Source organism: Opisthorchis viverrini, assembly GCF_000715545.1.
Source record: "Opisthorchis viverrini unplaced genomic scaffold opera_v5_40, whole genome shotgun sequence".
In the NCBI taxonomy this organism is placed as follows: domain Eukaryota; kingdom Metazoa; phylum Platyhelminthes; class Trematoda; order Opisthorchiida; family Opisthorchiidae; genus Opisthorchis; species Opisthorchis viverrini.
The window spans coordinates 1,631,879-1,652,094 of NW_008751694.1; the positions used below are offsets into that span (position 1 = coordinate 1,631,879).

At 43.5% G+C, this 20,216-nt stretch overlaps 1 protein-coding gene across 1 annotated transcript in view; it reads right to left on the reverse strand.

The window, feature by feature from the left end:
• Positions 1 to 603: 603 nt before the first annotated feature.
• T265_02897 (hypothetical protein) overlaps positions 604 to 20,216 on the reverse strand; it is a gene marked incomplete at both ends in the record, with an annotated part of 49,325 nt that continues 29,712 nt past the window's right edge. Inside the window, 6 exons of the mRNA XM_009167250.1 lie at positions 604 to 820; positions 2,009 to 2,166; positions 8,586 to 8,726; positions 16,231 to 16,496; positions 18,426 to 18,666; positions 19,702 to 19,798. Coding sequence (XP_009165514.1) covers positions 739 to 820; positions 2,009 to 2,166; positions 8,586 to 8,726; positions 16,231 to 16,496; positions 18,426 to 18,666; positions 19,702 to 19,798 — 985 coding nt within the window. The remainder of the gene's footprint in view (positions 821 to 2,008; positions 2,167 to 8,585; positions 8,727 to 16,230; positions 16,497 to 18,425; positions 18,667 to 19,701; positions 19,799 to 20,216) is intronic.

Genomic DNA, 20,216 nt, shown 5'->3' on the forward strand with positions numbered 1-20,216 from the left:
ACACTGGTGTCATGTTACGCGTATACAATGGGTGAATTAGTGGTAATAAATACGTGAAAGAATCACAGTGGATATTCGCGAGATTTTTTACAAACAACTACCTAAGTGGAAGTTCACAAACGACTGAGTCGTGATATGTGGAACCATTCAAAATCCGATGAGAAGGAAAGACGATTCTCACGATTCGAAATGGAATAATGAATCGAGTGTTAGAGGAAAGAAGCAAATGCCTCATGGTGTTTCAGAGAGGTTTAGTAGACAATCGAAGGATTTATGGCTGGGTGTTGCTTCACAGTGTATTTTCAGAGTTTGACTGATTGGTTTGTATGCATTTAGTTAGTTCATCTGTACACAGCATTGAAAATAGGGCGCCTCATCTGCTAATCGTGTAAATCTGTCGTTATTTTCGGACTCATCAGGAACCACCTAAAAATCGAACTTACGGGGGCCACATGACCTATCGTGACAGAGCAGGTTTTCTATGTACCGCGTGATGGCGCTACCAGTGAAAATGAGCTATGTGAGAAATGAATCCGGTTCCCCTGTTTCATCAGCATCCTTATCCATATGGCCTTCAAAAACACTGGCAACGAGAAAACACCCTCTTTATGATGAATGGCACAGTACAAAACCCTTATCTGATGGGAGGAGGTAAAAAGCCGGTGTAGAAAGTAAATGCATTTTGATGCATAATATGGTAATATAAGAATAGGGTTCCATCTAAAAAAACGTGGCTGATCACGGGAGCACGAATCGATCGAGCGGACCCCCTCGGTGCCGTTTTTCTCTGTTCATCTGGACAACCTTGGTTCGTTTAGAGCTGGAGGGAACGTACAGATGGTAGAATAGAGATTAGGATCAGCTTCTACATAATAACTGCTAGTGATAAGTTATATACAATTCTGATTGATCGATCACGTCAACGAAGTTGGTTTTTGCGGACCTATGAAGACAGTGGTTCCAAAGGCTAACATAAACGAGTAGGCGAGACGACCTAAGACAGTACGAATGAAGGAGATGTACTGTTAGCTCTATGACAGATTAAGTTGTCAGCTGGTCACATGATATCTAGCGACTGATTGAAAACTGCGTGCAAAACCGTACAGCGTGTCCGGTTTATTTGTACCTTGGGTTACATTGTCTAGCCCTAGTTCCGACTGCCCTCTGAAACAACAGAATGCAGATTCCGAACACCGCGGCAAACAGAAGTGATCAGAATCATAATATTCTCAAAATTGTTCCGCAAAACTTAGGTGGCATGGTGGAAGAATCATTCATCAGTAGTAATGCGGATCTATCGAAAATGAGAACAAACAGATAATTCCACTATGTGGGAGGTTAAGCAGACCAACAAACTTTTTCCTACAATATCCGCCTTTGATTTCGCAAATGAAAAATATGGAAGGCCTTTAGCATATGTTATTACTTTTTTTGTGCTTTCCATATCGCAAGTCTTTTCTCACAACTTTACTGTACTTTTTACACAGTTGGTACGGACGTCCAGCAGTGAACCTGGAAGGGCTTTATCTAATTGTCACCTTCCTTTGAAGGAAGTCGTGTGCTTCGAACCGGTCCCACAGAGTACCAACTGGGAAGGCGACCTAGGGATTGAGCTAGAAATTACATCTAGCGCAGCACATTTACCGGCTTTGACAATGAACTAGGCTGTACCCTGGTATGTAACAGTGTCCCACGATGTCTTTGGTGCACGGATTCCGTGGGCTAAAAATACTCACATCGATTTCACCTTTGCAATAGATTCACAGCAATGAGCACTGGTTCCATAGTTTAGTATGTGCACAAAGAACAATGTTCCACATGAGTGATCGGTACGTTCGCTTCTCGGAAGCACCTGTATCTACACACAGTATATACCTTGCGATACAAATGAACCAAAAGGCGATCCACTTCACGCCCTTTTTGGAAGCAAACTCGCATCTAGAGACCTATCAGGGAGTAGCGAGCGTGGTGTTTTTTGAGCACATTCCTATAAATTGTATGGACTCACCAGGCTGGCGAAGAAGCTAACGGAAGCGATCGCTTTGTCTTACGGGATGTTTGCTGAGTCATGGGAGACGCACTACTTCTGTCTTGGGATGGAAGGGTTTCCCGGATTGCTTCGGCAATTGTGTTTCGGTTGAGGCAATCGTCCAGATGAGTGTTAAACTGTTGAAAGGAATGGATGGAATTCGACCAGAGTACAGAGAAATAAGTGCCAACAGAAAGACGGGTCAAGAATGAGAAACAAAGGCTTTAACTTACTCGTAAATCGCAAAACATTAAGTGCATCACTTTGAATCAACCCGTTCACTACTTACTACACTCCTACTACATTATACTACTCAGTTCAGAGGTATCACGAGTAAAGAATCTTGACGACGTTGCCATATTCGTGGGTAATCTGCTTTTCCAATTAATTTACTAGTCACGCTTTCGCGTTTTGTCATAAAGCAAAAGGTGGAGATGCATGTTGGTTGTTTTCACCGTTGGTATTCTATTGTTTTTCCGCCACAGAGGTGCAGACAGCGCAGTATCGGCGCTGAATTATCGCCCCCAAAAGTGAAATTTTGGTATCTTTTCTGGATTGTTTTGTCTCCAGTTCCTATTTGGACTGACGGTAACGAAAGGAACAACGTTTCGCCTGAACAGTCCCTTCCCTCAAATCTCATTTCCTGGCTGACCCCATGAGTTGTGAGTCGTAGAAATACTTGAAGTGGTTGCCATTATAGGTCACTGAGCGAATATGCATCGAAGATTTCTACTGTTTACTGGTTCCACCAATAACAGATCAATGTTAACCAGAAGTGGCGATTTACAGTTCGATTTGCAAGGAACGTTTCCACGCAATATTTGTGTGGAGGTGGCTCGAGAATCGTAGTGTGATGCCAGCTGAATCGTTATCCCTTTTTACAAGCGCTTGAGTCGATATTGTACTGAAAAGCGAGAAAAACGATAGTTTCCATATTTATGCCGTTTGTATCAAACGAGCCTTATCTCCACCTTCATGTGTCTTACATATATCTTTTTCTACACGTCCACAATTNCGTTCAATAGACAATATGAATATTATATATATATATATATATATATATATATATATATATGGACTCTGTCAAATGTACCATTCACTTAACAGCGGAAAAGTGACACGCATAAGGGCGTGATATTCAGATGCTCATCCATTTGACCATGCATTAGGCTAATAAATGGTACGGTTAGATAAAAAGGTTTCGTAATCATTTCAACTATGCCAATGATAGATTACTGCGGTTTGTTTACTATGATTGTTTTCAAGCTATTAGGCACATTAGTGAATCCGGCATGAAAAGTACCTCAAGGCAAGTACGGAAAAGCCTTCTCCACCCGAATGCTGATCCTCAGTACACTAGGTGTTAATTAAGGTGGAGTGAGTACAATATTCGCAAACCGGAAAATATGAAAGGCGCATAGCGAAATGAGATGTTACAAATAAAACGTATGCAAATGCAAGTCCTGCGCTTATAGTATAATATTACTACTGACAGTAATATAGAATAATGCATCCGCATTGCAAAATAATCGGAAACTGCCGAGGAATTTTTCTTCTGCGATGTCCTCTCCGGATGGTCTCTCGAAGTAGACGTTTTCACGTTTCCATTCAAGTAAACGAGACAGCACATGCAGTGCTCGTTTTTAATTATCAATTTATAAAAACTGTCGAGGCTAATCAAGTTCGCGCATTACCACACGCTACAAATCAATTTGTTCAGAGACGATGAGAATCTTAGACATTCACTCAAGCGTGAGAAATTTCAGATGTTGGAAATATTTGCAATTAACCGAAATTTCAAACCTGAAAACTGCATAGCAGGTCGGAGATGGTCCATGTTAGTCAGTCCCTCAGGGAAGGACCAACTCTTGATATCCACAGGTATTTATCCGTGAACAGAACACCATTATTCAGGATTAGCAGTGAGTGTAAGGCACAGCTGTAGTATTGTGGTCAAAGTAATAGACAGCATCAGAAAAAGCGTAACACTGGAAAAACCGGAAACATCACTTCAAGTGCTGCGATGAGTTTTATTCTGTGTACTGTGTTCATATTTGGTTATAGTAGAGTTAACACTGCGGGATGCATAAGACTCGGTTATTTGAGACTGTCAGTTCGTAAGAGCACAGCATGTCATTTGAAGTAAAGATGTTGCAAAATCTACACTTGTGAGGCAGTTAGGAGTGAACTGCTATCGAATTTCATTGGTAGCTTCTCAAATATTTTCATCGGGACTTTCCACTACGCAGAGTGATGTCCACATCAGATATTGACACCCGGACGCAGTCTGTGGACAAAAGCTGCCTTCTAAATGCATTAAGAAATGTTGCTTCCACATACTCAATGATTCTGTCGTTATGGACACTCGATTAGACACAATGGAAAGTGGTCCGTCACTTTTTTTAACTTGCGTCTCCAAAGGTTACATACGACCGTACAAGTTGCCGAAACAGCGGACATTAGTTCGCTTGAAAACATGATGAGCAGGACCACCAGGAAAACGTTGCTGAGTGGTACAAGTAGATAATCCTCGGGACGACTTACTCCAAAGTAACAAATCAGACAGCTTAGCGGACGCCAAAACATTACTGAGCATGAATCGACTAAAGCAAAATTTTCAATGCAACGCGTCAAGCCATCTCAGACAGACGAGCATCGTTTGAACAAAAAATGCTCTGATTTTAAGAGTAGCCTTCAAGCAAAGTCACCTTCAGTTAGTTTGTACAAAGTCAATTTGGGATAATGGAAAGTTTTATGTTGCTCGGTGTTTCCCACAGCCGTTATACTGTCTGAATCCTCTACCTTCACTTTGTTTACCGGCCGCTTGTTTCCCCCCAGCTCACAGCAAACAAGACTGGACGAGTGTACTTTGTCCCACTCCGGCAAAACCGGTGCGTAATTTGTGATTCTGTGATTCTATTATCACGTCGCACCGATGAGTTTCCAGCTGTCCAATTCGTCAGAATTTTTTAATATGCCGATGACTGCTTGTTTGAAGTCGGAGCAACTGTGCTCCACTTCTGAATCCATGTGAGTAACGATCCATTCGTTCAAGTTGCCCGTTCGTTCACTTTTGTAGTTATTCACATGTTTATTTATCTAGTTATCTATTCGCTCCAGCAGGTTTAAAGCATCTGCGGGTCGTTGTTCCAGGCGTCGGGAGTTCCACTCACATCCGGTACGCTGGTGCGCACACACTCGCCTCGCAAGTCATGTATGCGGAATTCAAACCCTGACATGGCCAATGGATATGCACTGCTGATGAGTTCTAATAGGAGCGAAACTCGAGTTCAGTGCTTTACCCTCCTTCTGGTATGGACTCATCAGAATGACCGCTCCAGGACAGAGAGAAGACTGTTTAAACGAGTCATGTGATTATACATTCATTTATTTATTCACTTGTCCATTCATGCGTTCTACCATCCAGAAGTTCAGATGTATAGTTATAGATCTGTTGTATGAAAGACCTCACCTACGAATTCGTGCTTAAACAATCCAATCGAAACGTGTCATCATGATTCGCCGATTGCACTCAAAAAGTGATCCGCCAAACAAGTAGTTGCGACAATCCGCTGAATTCGTCAAACAACCGTGCATGAGCTACAAGCAAAATCCTTTCTTCAACATGAAAAATGCACCCCTACTGCACACCCACGAACTGTTCCCCAGAATGTACAAGCCATTGAGCGCATGCAATTCCTACTGAGGGACCTACATGGACCATTTTGTGGCAATAGTGCACTGTTCTACCTAAACGAGTTTATCCCATAATCAGGACAAGAACAAAAACATTTTCACACGTCACTCTAATGCCAGAGTAAGTTCATACACCTGGAAAATCACACCGGATTTTATGTTTATGACTACGTTGTATGAAGTAGCCATCAATCCACTGCCGGACAAAATCGGTTAGGATGACCTGATTGGCGACATTGAGTCATCAAGTTGAGGATGGACTAGCGATGATGCTGACAGTTCTCCAAAGTTAGGATGACCTGATTGGCGACATGGAGTCATCAAGTTGAAGACGGACTAGCGATGATGCTGACAGTTCTCCAAACCACAATGCGTTCTTTGAATGAAAACAAGGAATTCCGAACGACCAAGTTTCCCAAACGAAAGCTAACCCATGATCAACACGGCGGTGCATAAGGATAAGAACGCTCCATTCGGGCCACACTGATACAGGTGGACGCAGACGTTTTCAGGCAAGGCTACACACTACCATTCAGTAAGAACTAAGAACAACAAATATATTTCCTAGCCTAAACAGATTACTCATCAGGTTACTGAAGATTCTTCGACAGCCCAGGGCCGTTTTCTGCCCTATCGAGACCAAGTCCATCCAAATGGATGTTTACGTGGTACACAAGGTTGACGGCAGTTGCAGTCCAATTGCCTGATGAACTCCAAGGACAGCAAAAGCGATCGTGGGATCTCAAAGGCTTTTCAGCAAACCTAGGAGTAGTGAATTCAGTCAAGAAAACATATTCCGATATCTCGAATACCTAAGGCGGTCTACGTGCAGTAGAGCCACTTGGAGAATATCATGAAACAAGAGATTCAGTTCGGATTCGGCTGAGTCCACCAAATTCATTCGGAAATGGGCCTATTTCAACGGCCCGCATAGCTTATAGTATTATGATTTCAACACTGTAAAAATACTACAGGTCAACGTCGGATTATGACAATGTAGCGTTCCTCTGCTACCCCTAACTTTTCGTAAATTTGAAACGCAGGCGTAACCGTACTCGTATGCTCGCCTGAGCAACGGCTTCTCTCTTAATTAAGGTGGTCCAGAGCTGCAGGCTACGCAGATAAACTTATCTAATCAATCTACTTATACAACAAATTTTGCAGCGCTAGCGGAATGTGCTGAAAATATAGTTTGCAGAAACTCCAGTAAACTGTCAGCGTGCAAAGTTAAAATGCGAAAGTGCATGTTACTCCATTTCCTCGGAACACCCCTAATACCAAGCGTACATTAGACTGTACTCAAATCATCCCAATAGAGCGTCAGACCATCAGGTCCTTTATTAAAGGCTTCCTTTCTGTCACTGAAGATATTCATAGGTTAGAAAGTACACCACTGTGTTGCGAAAATTATAGGACCTTCGATATCTGGTTCGCTGGCAAACATGTCACGGAACGCACCAAGTTGGGCTCGTACTCAGCATTTTGTCTCAACTGTACGTGAAAATGAGAAATGCGTGGACGTTCGACAAAGAGTTGTAAAGATTAGGTGGGACAATGTATGGAAGAATGACAAGTGGCGCAACAGCCTATCTGAGGACAAATTATCCGGTCGGGCAGTATACAAGGCAGAACCGAATGACGATGGAGCGCCTAACCAGAAGAATTGGGAGATACAAAGCCCTAGTAACCCCTGGGGAAAAATGAATTGGTTTTGCGAAGTCCCTCGGTATTTCGGAGGAGTTCACTTTCATTTGAAGAATGAAATTCAAAGAAAAAACCTAAATTACTTCCCTAACTATATAAGAATACTCTTCACTGCATCTGAGCAGTAAAGATAAAACGCGACAGCAGAAGGCCGATTATTTTTTCGCCCTTAGGTGGGGAGTGCAACGATCCCACCACACACCGCGTCGGCCAAAGAGCCATATGTGCTAATGCACATACTTATCGCGTATTTATGAGTGAGTGTACACAAAGAACACCCAAACAATGGAAGAATCCTCTTATGATGAAGCTCTTTGACTAAAGACTACTGCCATGGGTGTGCAACAGTAGCACCAATCAGAGTCTCCAACACAACACATGTCAGGACCATCCATACTGTTCGGGGGCCAGCCGTCCGTAATAACCGAACATCACATCATTTGGACGGATGTGTCACGTGCAGGACACGGGCCAAACGAAGGCATGCCCTGATTGGTCAGATTGCTAGCCAATCCGAGTCAAGCACCCGTGACTCGACGCTTCTCGCCCCCTCACGGAGATTCTGGCACGACCTTGTGGAACATTCTGTGACTACCCTATAAATACAGCTGTAATAATTTTCCTTTGACTCCATACAGGGCTGTGTAGAGCTACCGTACCTTTTGATATACCGTAGTGGGCGGAGCAGGAAGCCAAGGGACCGACACAGAGTTGCACTACCGTCCAGCAAGCTACAACACACACCGCAGGGGGGATCCGACTGTCCCATCCAACAGGTTGGTTTTTGCTGAGAGAATTACCACACTGGTGGATGTACACAAAACATGGATACGCAGAAGATTAGACGACAAAGGAAGGTAGCTTTACGCTGGGTTTGAAAATAGGAACATTGAAACCTTATCAATACCTTGGAAAAAGGCTAACAACTTACGTTCATCCCAACCACTCGAAATTGTGGAATCGCAAGTCTGCTTTCCGATTTAAGGTAGCCACATTGTTGTATCGGTCAGCTGACGTCTCGGCCAGAAAGTATCGTGGTCAAAGCGTGACACAAATGATATAATGAAGTGAACAAGTGTGTCAAATCAATGTCTACTACTGCTGAATTCCGTGCTGGATTTCCAATCTAATTCATTGGAATTTATTAAACACTAACCTCTTCTTCAGACGGAAGCTTCAGTACTACGTTGCACACTGGACAAGTGAGGATAATGGCTCGTGAATCCAAAATGTTGTCATCTTGCGTGGAGGATGTAGCAAGGTCCTTCACATTTGACACTTGTGTCCAAGACAGGATCTGAAACACACAAAAACGAGAAAAATCCATCGTAGTTAACCGACCTAAACAGAAGGCGAGAGTATCTTCAGTCTATTGTATTGTTAGTGCCTAAGGGAAACCATACGTCCACAAAAAGCTGTTTCCAAAAAGACGCATCGCGTGGAGAAGCTTCGTAGAGCGGACAGATAGTAACTCTGTTGTCAGAACGGCAAAAAGCACCAGACTTGTGTAGCTTTTCATAGACACTAATAACAAGTCGGTAGACAAAACACAGAAAACCAACAGCGTCTTGCCAAAAGAAGACGGGGTGTATTTTCGTCACAGTCGACACTGTAGGATATATCTTAGGAAGACGAAAGTCGTACTGGACAGCAAACCCGTAACAAAAAGGTTTACGGAGTTCTCTCTCACGAATTCATACGCTTATTTTATTTCACAGTCACCAAAATAGTTGCATGCACGTTTGGTCATTGTACCGGAATAATGTCATCGAATGCGAGCGTGATTTCGCACAGATTTTAAAACCCAGATCCGGGTAGCAGTTCCCCTCAACCTAAATACAGAGGCTACACTGCATCTAAACTAGCCAAGAAGGACCAGTCATGTTAGAGGTATGTCGAGCTATTCTCATATCCTTTGTAACCTGCATGCTTTGTGTTTCGCGGCTGAGAAGAGTAGAGTTAATATGTGGCGAAGTTGTGTTGGAATACCGAATGACCGGATATTTAGCCAACCCAACAGCCTTTGGCATTGAACAGTGAGACAGACCCGAATCGCGTAACAATCGCTGAACAGTGGAACAAAACAACACAGTTGTGAGACAGACCCGAATCGCGTAACAATCGGTCATGCAGTGTGTAAAAATGGGTAAGTCAGACGAGTGTTGTTTGATTTCAGCCAGAAAATTGCCATCGAAGGACGAGAACGGCTTGGAACGACTGATTTGTTCGAAGCACTTTAAAGTCATACATCACTGCTCATGATTGTTGGTAGACCCAAGCTCAATCATGCCGTCCAGCTAAGGGCAACTTGTTCTGTACGGCAAAGAACGACCTAACAATAAATCTCCCCTAGCTCGAACTTGCGAGGTGGAGTCCGATAACCCCACTGCAAAAAATCGCGACCACTTTGGTGACTGCGCCTCCAAGAACAGAAAAATCTGTATCAATCTGATAGAAAAGGCTTTTAGCACGATAGTTTTCCTCAGGGTGTGCGTTACTTGAAGAGGATCGCCCCCACGTATAGTGACATAAACAAACGAAAAGGTCCTTTCTCAAAATCCACTGATGTCCGAAAAAAAGCGAGAAAAATTTTATAAATATGAAATGAGGTCCGAGGCAACAGGGCAAAATAGTGAGTTTGTTGGCGACAGTGATCGAGATCGGTAAGTCGAAACTGATATTGCAATAGGATGCACTTGAAACACACTTGAACTTTACAAAGTAGTCTCCATAAACATCATACTGGATGGTTGCGTAGTAACGCGAACAATTGTCTGTAAACACTTCCACAGCGGTGCATGGTAAAGATTGGTTGCAATTTATTCAGAAACGCATACTGATGTGGTCTAGTCAGATAAGATCACGCCCACGATACACAGCAGGAGAATGACGAATATAGTACATTTTGAAGCGCAGAAAAAACAACGGACGGATGCGTTGTGACAGAGATGTGGGGAAACTGTTCGCAGCCGAATGAATTCAACTTTTTTCCGAGCTTAGCAGCTGGACTGTAAACGTTTCGTTCCATGCCATCAGTGCAGGATTGGTTGGGAAGAGATCATGGTTGTTTCGCAAGGCTTCGAGAAGATTGATACGTTGTTTTGTAAATGAACTATCTTGTCCAACCAGTTTTCCAGATTCACATTTAGTCTGATTTTCAACTGACCGACTGCACCATTCCAATTAGGCTTTAGCGATTTGGGTTGACTGAAGATAGGATCGATGGTAGGATCGATGTCGAATATCTGACCAATGGAAATGAATTCGTTCTGCTTTCGGGTAGGACTAAGCTCTGGTAGGTAGAGGATATGTCGATGGGCCTCACCAGTGAAAAACTTAGCTTCACTGGATAGTTATGACTCATCCAACTTCATCCGTTTCACTCATGCTTTGGACGTAAAATTCACACAGAAACATAATTTGAAGTGATAGAGGACAGATTGTTTCGGGCCATATAAAAATGATATGGAAGAAACAGAGTAAACACGTCTTAATTCACCTCTGCGATTTGACTCTGTCACGTGTTCCGAGTTTTATGGACACAGTCGCAGTCGTCATCAGTGAAATGATGTCTCGGAACTCCGTCATTCTTGACGCACTGTCTAAGAAATATCGTATTCACCTTTCATCGGGCATTTTTTACACCGAGGTTGTCAGTCGTAAATGCATTATCATCATCATCGTCAGCTGTAATAACCGCTTACTCGTCGTACAGTGGTTGTAGCTGCCGCAGTTTCGTTCACCGATGATTTGGAGGGAGGGGGAGGTAGCTGCGCATTGCAGGCGGGAGCTGATAAATTGGTGCATAAATCCAGCACTGTCAGTGGGCTGTCAAGTGGGGGAGGGGTTGGAAAAGGAGCTATGCATTGAAGGCAATAGCTTGGATGCACGAGCGCCATTGAGGGCGCAGTCGTAAATGCAATGACCCGAAAACCTTACTGAACGGATGTGAAAAGACTACAGTAACCATGTGAGATTTTAACGTCGGTGACCCTCAATTCGTAACTCATCAGTCACCTTTAGGACGTGGGACAGATACGTTTGGCAGATTAGGGGAAATCAACGCAAAAAACTGCGCCCAATGATTTCGATGGCGATGTGGCCAAATCGCTATAGTTCACTCAGCAACACGAAACTTTGTAGCTCCAGTTGACGAAGGATCTTCAGTGCACCTGGATCCAAGACTACACGACATGATCGCCGGCTGTCTGTTTACAGAAGGTACATCTGTATGTGGCGTGACGAAAGCAGCTAGATGGTACATTATTCAGGCTCATCCAAATATAAAATTCCCCTCTGAGTCTGACCAGGAAAGCTGTATCAATTCCTGGGCTTAGTGTTCTAAAGGCATTGTAAGAGTACACTAGCGAGATACACGATGTCCAGTAGTAAATGGAGCATAAAACTTTTTTTGAGGTAATTTCGCACTTATGAAGCACGGCACAGTAAGTTCGACAGTCCTCAGAGGTAAATCTGAATGCTATGCGCGATGTACTAGAGATCATCAGTTACCCGGCACGGTTCACTGACAGGTGCTGAACACCCGGGGTACCGAAAGATGCTCGACAGCGAAGATAATCGGTGATACTACTTCTGCTCTAGTAAACATCGTCTTGTAACAATGCGAGTTCGACGACGACAGAAAACGGTCCGGTGCATCGCCTCACCAACTCCGACATACTATAGCAGTTCCATTAAATCTGTAGGTGCAACCTTCGTGAGTTGGATAATGAGGCACTGGACAGATATTTGTTTGGATGTGTTCCTTTCTGGGCATTCAACCATTCGGTGAGAAAAGCACAGATTACAGTAACCAGCCCCTCAAACAAACCGACTACGTGGTAGGTCCTGTAACTGCGCTCCGAATTTTGTCCAAATCCGGAGAAGCAAAAGCCACTGAGATCTATCAGCCCCAACACAGATGACAACTTCGTCGTCCACCTCTATCGAACCCAAAACAAATTGACCATTACCACATGACTAATTTACTCATTCTGTATCTAAGTATACCGTAGCATGTATTTTGCCCTAGTTGGACTACGAACTACCCTGACTACGAGCAGTTTTTTCCGATCCTTCTTCCACGACGCATCCGTTTGCAGTGAATTTTTCTTCCGCACACGAAAATATACTCTATCTACCATCTGTATAATGTGTGTCGGAGACATTATCTCATCTGATTAGATCATTTGTGTGTTGCTGAATAAATTGTAACTGTTCTAGGCCACACGTCGCAGTGAAAATGTTCACATGCAACTGTTCGCATCACCAGACAACTAATTCTTGTGATGAGCAAGTAAGTGGTGAGTGAGTCAACATCGGTGAGATCCTACAAGTACATTTTAACGTTTTTAGCCCTTTCATTTGTCTAAATGGAACACATTTCTCTTTGATTTTCTATTTGTTTAGCTGGTCCGCTGGTTGAGCTAGGCCATAAGAGGTTGCACCACTTAGCCGTTTCGGGTGAGCAAGACTTTAAGAAGAAAGCTTTTTTTAGTAAGAGATGACGAGGTGACGTTGCATGGAATGCGGATCGCACACACCAAACTAGTGTACACATGAACGTGTTACATTCGAAACTTGCGAACGTCTTCCGTGAACTGACGGACTATGTGAATGAAGACTCTGGAGTGCGAAACCAGGCCAACCTAAATAAAATACCACTGAACTATCGTTCGTAAACCATCATAAAAGCACGTACCAAGTGTCGATGCTACGAGTTAAGGTCAGAGCCCTTTGGAGACAGGTTGCGGAAACCGTTTTTGTGGCACGTATCTGACCTCACAGAGGAACCGCTGTCAGAAGTGCTCAGCATTCAAGTGTTGAAGCAGCGACGTACGCATGTCCGAAAATGGACCGATCACAAATAAGTGCATTTGTTCAACCATGAAACAGGACTATTGACGATCAGTGTTGGGATTCAGGGGCATCCGAATGTGGCGAACTGTCTTGCGGCAACTAAATAACTGCAAGTGGTGTTTTCAGTTACAGGCGTCTAACTGCCCTTTTCAAGAAGGGAGGCGAGTGGACCTAGCTGATACTAATCCGCGCCAGATACGACCAGATATAGGTTGACTGGTGATCAGGAGATGATACGAACGAAATCGTCTATTTGGATACAGCGTCTGGACAATGATGCAAGGCGCTCTCATTGGTAAATTGTGCGTGCGATGGAGATTAAGATTACTGGCTAGCGATCGTGGAAGATGCGTCAGTTTGTGAGTCGAATGGTAGTTTCTTGCAAGAAAACCTGCAGATGAAAACGCAATCCGTTTGTGACATTGACCAATCAAGTGACTCCAGGTTTTGAAGTGTGCCGTGGCATAGGAACAATGATGGTATTTAGAAATTATTCCATAAAACCGTAGTTTCAAACAGAGTGGCTCAGCTCTCCAATCCACCGCACAACGCGGGAGCAAGAAAACAAAGAACTTAGCATGCCAGAACAAACAGACCATTTCACACGGGTCGGTGACTTAGACCTGAAGCAAAATAAAACCGAACACAATGAGCTGCGATGTTGTGGACGAAGTTCGGTGATCCTGCCGCAGTACAATCAACTGAGGCTTTGTAAAAAGACCAAATTAGTCTGAATTAGTGAAAAACCCGTATATAACGCAGAGATAGAGTCGATGAGTAATTCCAAAAGCGTCTATGTGGATGTTAAAAACAACAATTCCGACGTCATTCAGGGGCATAAAACCCCTTTTTAAGGAAACCACAGTTCGCAGTTGGCGTGTTCCAGATTTAAGATAAAAAGTGCTCGGAAACTCCTTGAGAAAATTTAACTCCCCACGATAAGCTGTCAACACCGTACTTTATGTCACTCCACTTTTCACAATGTAGCAACTGCCAGTCAAAATCAAGAACGTCTCAAGGCTATTCGGACCATCAAAAGCGATTGTCAGTAAGTGTTAAGTGTTCAAACTACTAGCAGGGAGGTCGCGGGTTCGAGACTCTTCTGAGTTTCGTGAGATGCGCACTGCTGATGATTCCCAATAAGGATGAAACAGCTGTACAGTGCTTCTCGGCTTTTCAGCATAGATTGGCTTCACTTGCAGGACGAAATCTCCACAATGAGATTCTGTTTTCACTCCGCCGTTGCTGCATTCTGTAGATGATGTGAAGCTGAAACCAGTAAGCTGAGAGCCAGTTTTTCAACTTTTTTCCATGTGTAACGTCACCATTTCGAGCAACTTGACGGGGATAGTTTGGACCGCCCAAAATATGAACTGCGGTGAAATTCCTAACTGTTATATGTGACTGATGTTTTAAGATCATTCTTACTGGTATAGTATATCAGTTAAAATTGACAGTGCCCCACAATCTGACAAAATAAAGTAAGGTCCAGAAATTTTGACCGCCTGCACTCCATTTTAGGTGACTTTCTGTACATGCACTTTGAGCTCCGTCAGTATCGTGCTCAGTATAAATCGAACGCGGGATCAGTTCCAAGTGTCAAATGCCGAAACAACGAATACGATATTAGCTTTCGACCTGAAAAGCTGAAGGCATTCAGTGAATATTCTGTGGAGTCCGACAATAGATGGTGGCCGTTGGCTTGTTCGCTGATCGATGACATTCACACAAATCACCACAAGACGCGTCAAGATTTAACGTCCCAAGTCATGGCACTGGAGAGCCTATCCCAGTGCTAACACCTACTTTTGAGGGAATGCAGCCCAATAAAAACTGTAAAAAAGTATTTTCCAAACTAAGTGATCATGTGTTTGTGTGGTTGTGCCACCACCACAACCCACCGCTACGCACCCCTACGCTTCCCAATAACGCACTGATGATGTCATCTCGATTGGTGATGAAACGTCTGCAATCAAATTGCCCAGCTCAGCGAACAAGCCAACGACCACCATGTAAGCTATCTGAGCTACCGACATTTTCCTCTATAGTCCGACAATAGATCACGTGCACCGGGAAAATTCTCTAATCATATCGGACATTTTCACACATGACCACTTAGTTTGGAAAATACTTTTTTACAGTTGTTATTGGGCTGCATTCCCTCAAAAGTAGGTGTTAGCACTGAGATAGGCTCACCAGTGCCATGATGTGGGAGGTTAAATCTTGACGCGCCTTGTGATGATTTGTGTGAACATCGCCGATCAAAAGACTCATCTACTCCAACCGCCGGCCAAACTGAAAGGCTGCTACTACAATCGTTCGGTTTTTGAGACATTCGCATAGACCAATTTCAGTATGCCCCTCTAAAAAAACGTTCATAAATGCACTCATTAGCATGCCAATGCGGCTTTCACAGTGGACGAGTCTGAATCGCAGCTAAATCTCTGGTTTGTGATGTCCCTCCTCAACTGAGTGTGCTTCGCAAGGCTGCCTCATGTTCCACTTGGTAGGTCATTTGGGATAATGCATTGTATATACAAAACATCGTATAGGCGTAACGCACTACTCAAAAGGTTGCTGAAAACCCTTTGACAGCCAACGATCAGCTTCGTCCATTCGGCGGCACATTCAGTTGAGGAACATCGTAAACGATAAATTCATCTGCGATTCCCTTGAAAACCAAGTCGGCATGTAAATGAGTGTATATGACTAATTTCGTGCAAGTTGTGTTCAGGTGGAAGACAAGGTTGACGGAAACTCGAGGACAGCGCATATCTGGTGAGCTCCAGGAAGGTCGAAGCCCGCTTGGGGCTGTTGAATAGTTTTCAGCAAATTTATGAATAGCACGTTATGGCACGTTATAAAATGCCCACAAATTCTGTTGCCGAGAAAGAAAATGAAATCTGTTTGATATGTACATAAAAACGGCTTAAATGACTAACCGAAGCGCCTACTGACTTGTCAGATTTCCGTGTGCGCGAAGTTGTGGGTTTCATCTTCCTTGTTGTCAACCCAGCCGATCCAGTGTTCCCACTTTGCTTCGCCGTCGTTTGAGGACAAGCCGTGCGATCAAACTCATCAGGCTGATTATCAACTGGTTCGAAATTCAACTTTTTCGTAGCCACAACATGTGCGAGCGCCTCTTCCAGGCTACGCTGTCGGATCTGTGGACACATTTCGGCTGGAAGCAAGCTGGACATTCGAAGACCTAATTGGGAATGAAAAAGTGGTACGGTGCGGAGAGCTCATTAAACAGCACACCAGTCCTCAAGAAACGCAACGCAGAAGTATACTGTTTAATTGTAGCTCCGTTGGTTAAAAATGCCTGTTTTCGCAAGACTAAGTTACTTCTTCCTGAAAAAACAAAACTTCAAGAATTCACTTAGTTAGAAGATCATCTCACTGGTTAGAAAATTCCAGGAAGGGATCTTTCACCAGATCATATACTGTTTCAGTTCCATCCTAAGAGATCAAAAGAGAAAGGTGAAGACTGATAGCATAGTTTGGAAAGACAGTGGAGACAAACATGGGCGCGTGGTGAACACCTCAGTCCGGGCCACCTCTACCCAGTATCCGAGCTAGATAAATAACATTTACGAAGGTGAAGAACATTTAGTGTGTGTGTGCGTTTTTCGAAACGACGCAACAAAGTCACTATCCATTCACGATATCTTGACGTGAAAAAAATACAAACATCGTACGGAAGAATGAAGCTAACAATGTTTTAACCATTTTACCAAAGGATAAAAGTGTTCAAAACACTTAAAACAGTGAAAATGGCCACAATCCATGAAAAATACCAGACGTACATCCTTGGATAGGTGGTTCAAGGTACCCGAATTCATATGGCACAGTTGATTGAAAACGCGAGCTATATGAGACTATTGAGCTCTACACGGCTCCTACCACTTTTGAAGGAATGTGCGGACCAAGTGTCCATTCCCATCAGTTAGCACGGACAACAATATGGGTGGAACGCGAAAGATACTACCGATAATATCGACATAATGGACTCAGTTTGTCCTCAATTCATTGTTGATGCTACCTAAATCCTGCTCACAACTGCTTCGAAAGTAGCACACAGTCAAATGCCTTCCCGTAGCCAGCGATCACACTGGTTTCAGGTATGATGACCATGTTGTGCTCAGATGTTCTTTTGCTTTAATTTGGACAACTTCGGACTGCCGGGCTGGCGCGAATCAGGGAAAACAATCATTACTGACGAATTCCAACCAATTGAGTTTGGAGAGAATATTACCAACATGTTATTGGGAGCAGCAGGAGTTCAAAGTGAACACCGGCCCCTAACTCAAAGCCCTGGATAAACTCGATGCTCATGCTCACATTGCATCACAGAACGCTACACGGATCTTCCTCAGCCCTTCATTTAAGAAATCAATTATCCTCACGAATTATTCTAGGTATGAATGTAGATGAACAATGAAAAGGGAAGGCAACAAAACCAGCAAGTAAACGAACTGAAGATATTGCAATGCGGGTTGTGCTGGGCACCTAAAAACGGCTACAATATTGTTAAGATTTTACGAAAGCTTGTTGTGCCAAACATGTTGCAGTGTTATCTACTAAAAACTGCAAACGGAACGTTAAAATAACCAACGGATATCGCAAGACTGTTTTTCGTGGCCAGCCACAATACTTTGTTGGACGACATTGTGTACCTGAGTATGGAGTTGATTGAATACTAAGAGAATGGAGGCGGATTACGAAGTGGAACCAGGAAGACATTGAAATGTGCTATGCAAACAACTGAGAAATTCGTTGAGTTTGTTTTCGAGAATACCGAAATTCTAAGGTGAAGATTGGAGAAATCAGCACGAAATTTAGAGCTGGGGGGATCACCGACCATGTATTACCCATCAAATCACTGTAGGAAGCCTACCAATTCCTTGTGTGGTTCTGCGCGACCTGTTACGATCAAACAAATCCATTTCATCAAATAAAAATCCATCCAGAAAGGAACAGTGTTTTACTGTTCTTCTCAGCGGTCTCCCCTCACAGGGTGACTGTAGTGAGTCCAGTACATCAGACAAGTAGGTGCGGTCTAGGGCAAAAAGCCTAAACGTTTTAGTGGTCAGTTTGACATGGGAATGACGTACAAGTTAAATAGATAACTTACCCATGAGTCGCAAGGTGAGAGCTTTTGGTTCTGCTCGAGCAGTAGGTTGTTGCCGCTTGCTTGTGGATGCTACCTGCTTGTTTGCGGGTACCGCCATTCTCTCGTTGGCCATCTCCTCACGCAAAATTTCCGTCGCGAATGTTGCAATAATTTCCGCATCGTTTGTATAGTCTGGGAGCATTTGAGAACGTGAACGATTTTCGAACGTATCAAGTTTTAACTTCAAAGTGAGCGAACGACCCTGTGTGTTGAGAAGGTGAAATAAGTGCGAGGTAGTTTAGAGCAGGCCAGCTAGTGCGGATCTCGAGGGTCCAACCCAATGACAGACAGCTGAAACAGAGGGGAGCTCTCTCGCAAGAAATACAGGTATCTAGCGAGTGGATGGCATGAGTCACATTGTCAATCAGCTCTACTGATGCCATAACTAAATGAATTCAGGTTGAGCTGCACGACCTCACTCGTGCATTTGAATGTGAATATGATCGGATAGAGATAATAGGAGGTTCAGTATTCCTAAAACGGTCAATAGAAAGTAACTCAAAAGCGACAGAGGGGATTAATATAGGTCGCATCATCACTAATAACAACCACGGTGAATTTGCGTGAAAGTTTCCGCATATCTTTGTGGACTACCTGGGGTCCCAAGCAGAAAATAGCCACAGTGATGGAATCAGAAGATTCCATGGGGACTTTGAACGACTTTCTAAGTGCTCATGCATAAGTTCCACTCGGGAAGGAATCAAAAACATTGACAACGGCGAATATAACTTCTTGCTGTTCGACAGGCATCTGCTTCCTAGTATTCCTAAAGAAACCATGGATCCAGATTTGAATGTGTTCAAGGTTATGTTGGCCTACTAAGATGACAAAGACGTTTATATAGAGTCAGTTGACGACCAGTAGCAGAGTCAAGGCATGTTTTGGAAGAGTTGAGAGGACGCATGTCACCTTAAGGTCCGGAAGGTGTAGCGGGCGCATGAACTGAACTACCTGAGACACGTACTACGGAGAACTGGTTATTGAACAAGTTAAAACATCCGAAATCAGCGCAATGATGGCTGGATCTGGAAATAACTGGGAGCTTCAGTCACACGCTGTAAGAAAACGCTATTGATACTTGAACTCTGACATTCATAAGTCGTGATGAAATGCACAGCCCACAAATGAGATCTACAAAGACCACGAGGGAACAAAATGCGGACAATCATTCATCAATTTTAGTTTGCCTCAAAAGCATGGGGAACCTCACATATCGCGAGTGGAAGCATGGAATTACCTTGACATGTTCTTCTTTCAGATCCTCTGATAACTTGGCTGACAACTGACGACAACGCAGAATAAGTGCTTCCGGTTCAAAAGTGTCCGGGAAGGTTCTAGAAGAAAAAGGATTAGAAAAGGTAAGGAACAACCTGGTAGTAGTGAAGGAGTAAAAAGGTGTGAACACTGCAGTACACGCACACCGGTGGTTCCGAACTAAACACATTAGTCGTCGTTCGAGGCAATGACGAGAAAAACGAGAATCCAGTTGAAATCATCAGTGAAAATTGCAGGGATTCAAAGCGACGTGACCCTCCGAATAACAACTTAACCAAACAGAAATGAGCTGAAAAAATCAACCGTGTTCAAATTCGATTAGCATGAATAAGGGCTGGTTAGAACCTTGCGGATATTTGTTGATACGCCAGGCAGGCCGAAACATCCGTCGTGCCAACCACCATTTCATATCACAATGAATTCACAGCGTGATATATACGCATATATATATATATATATATCTATATATATATATAT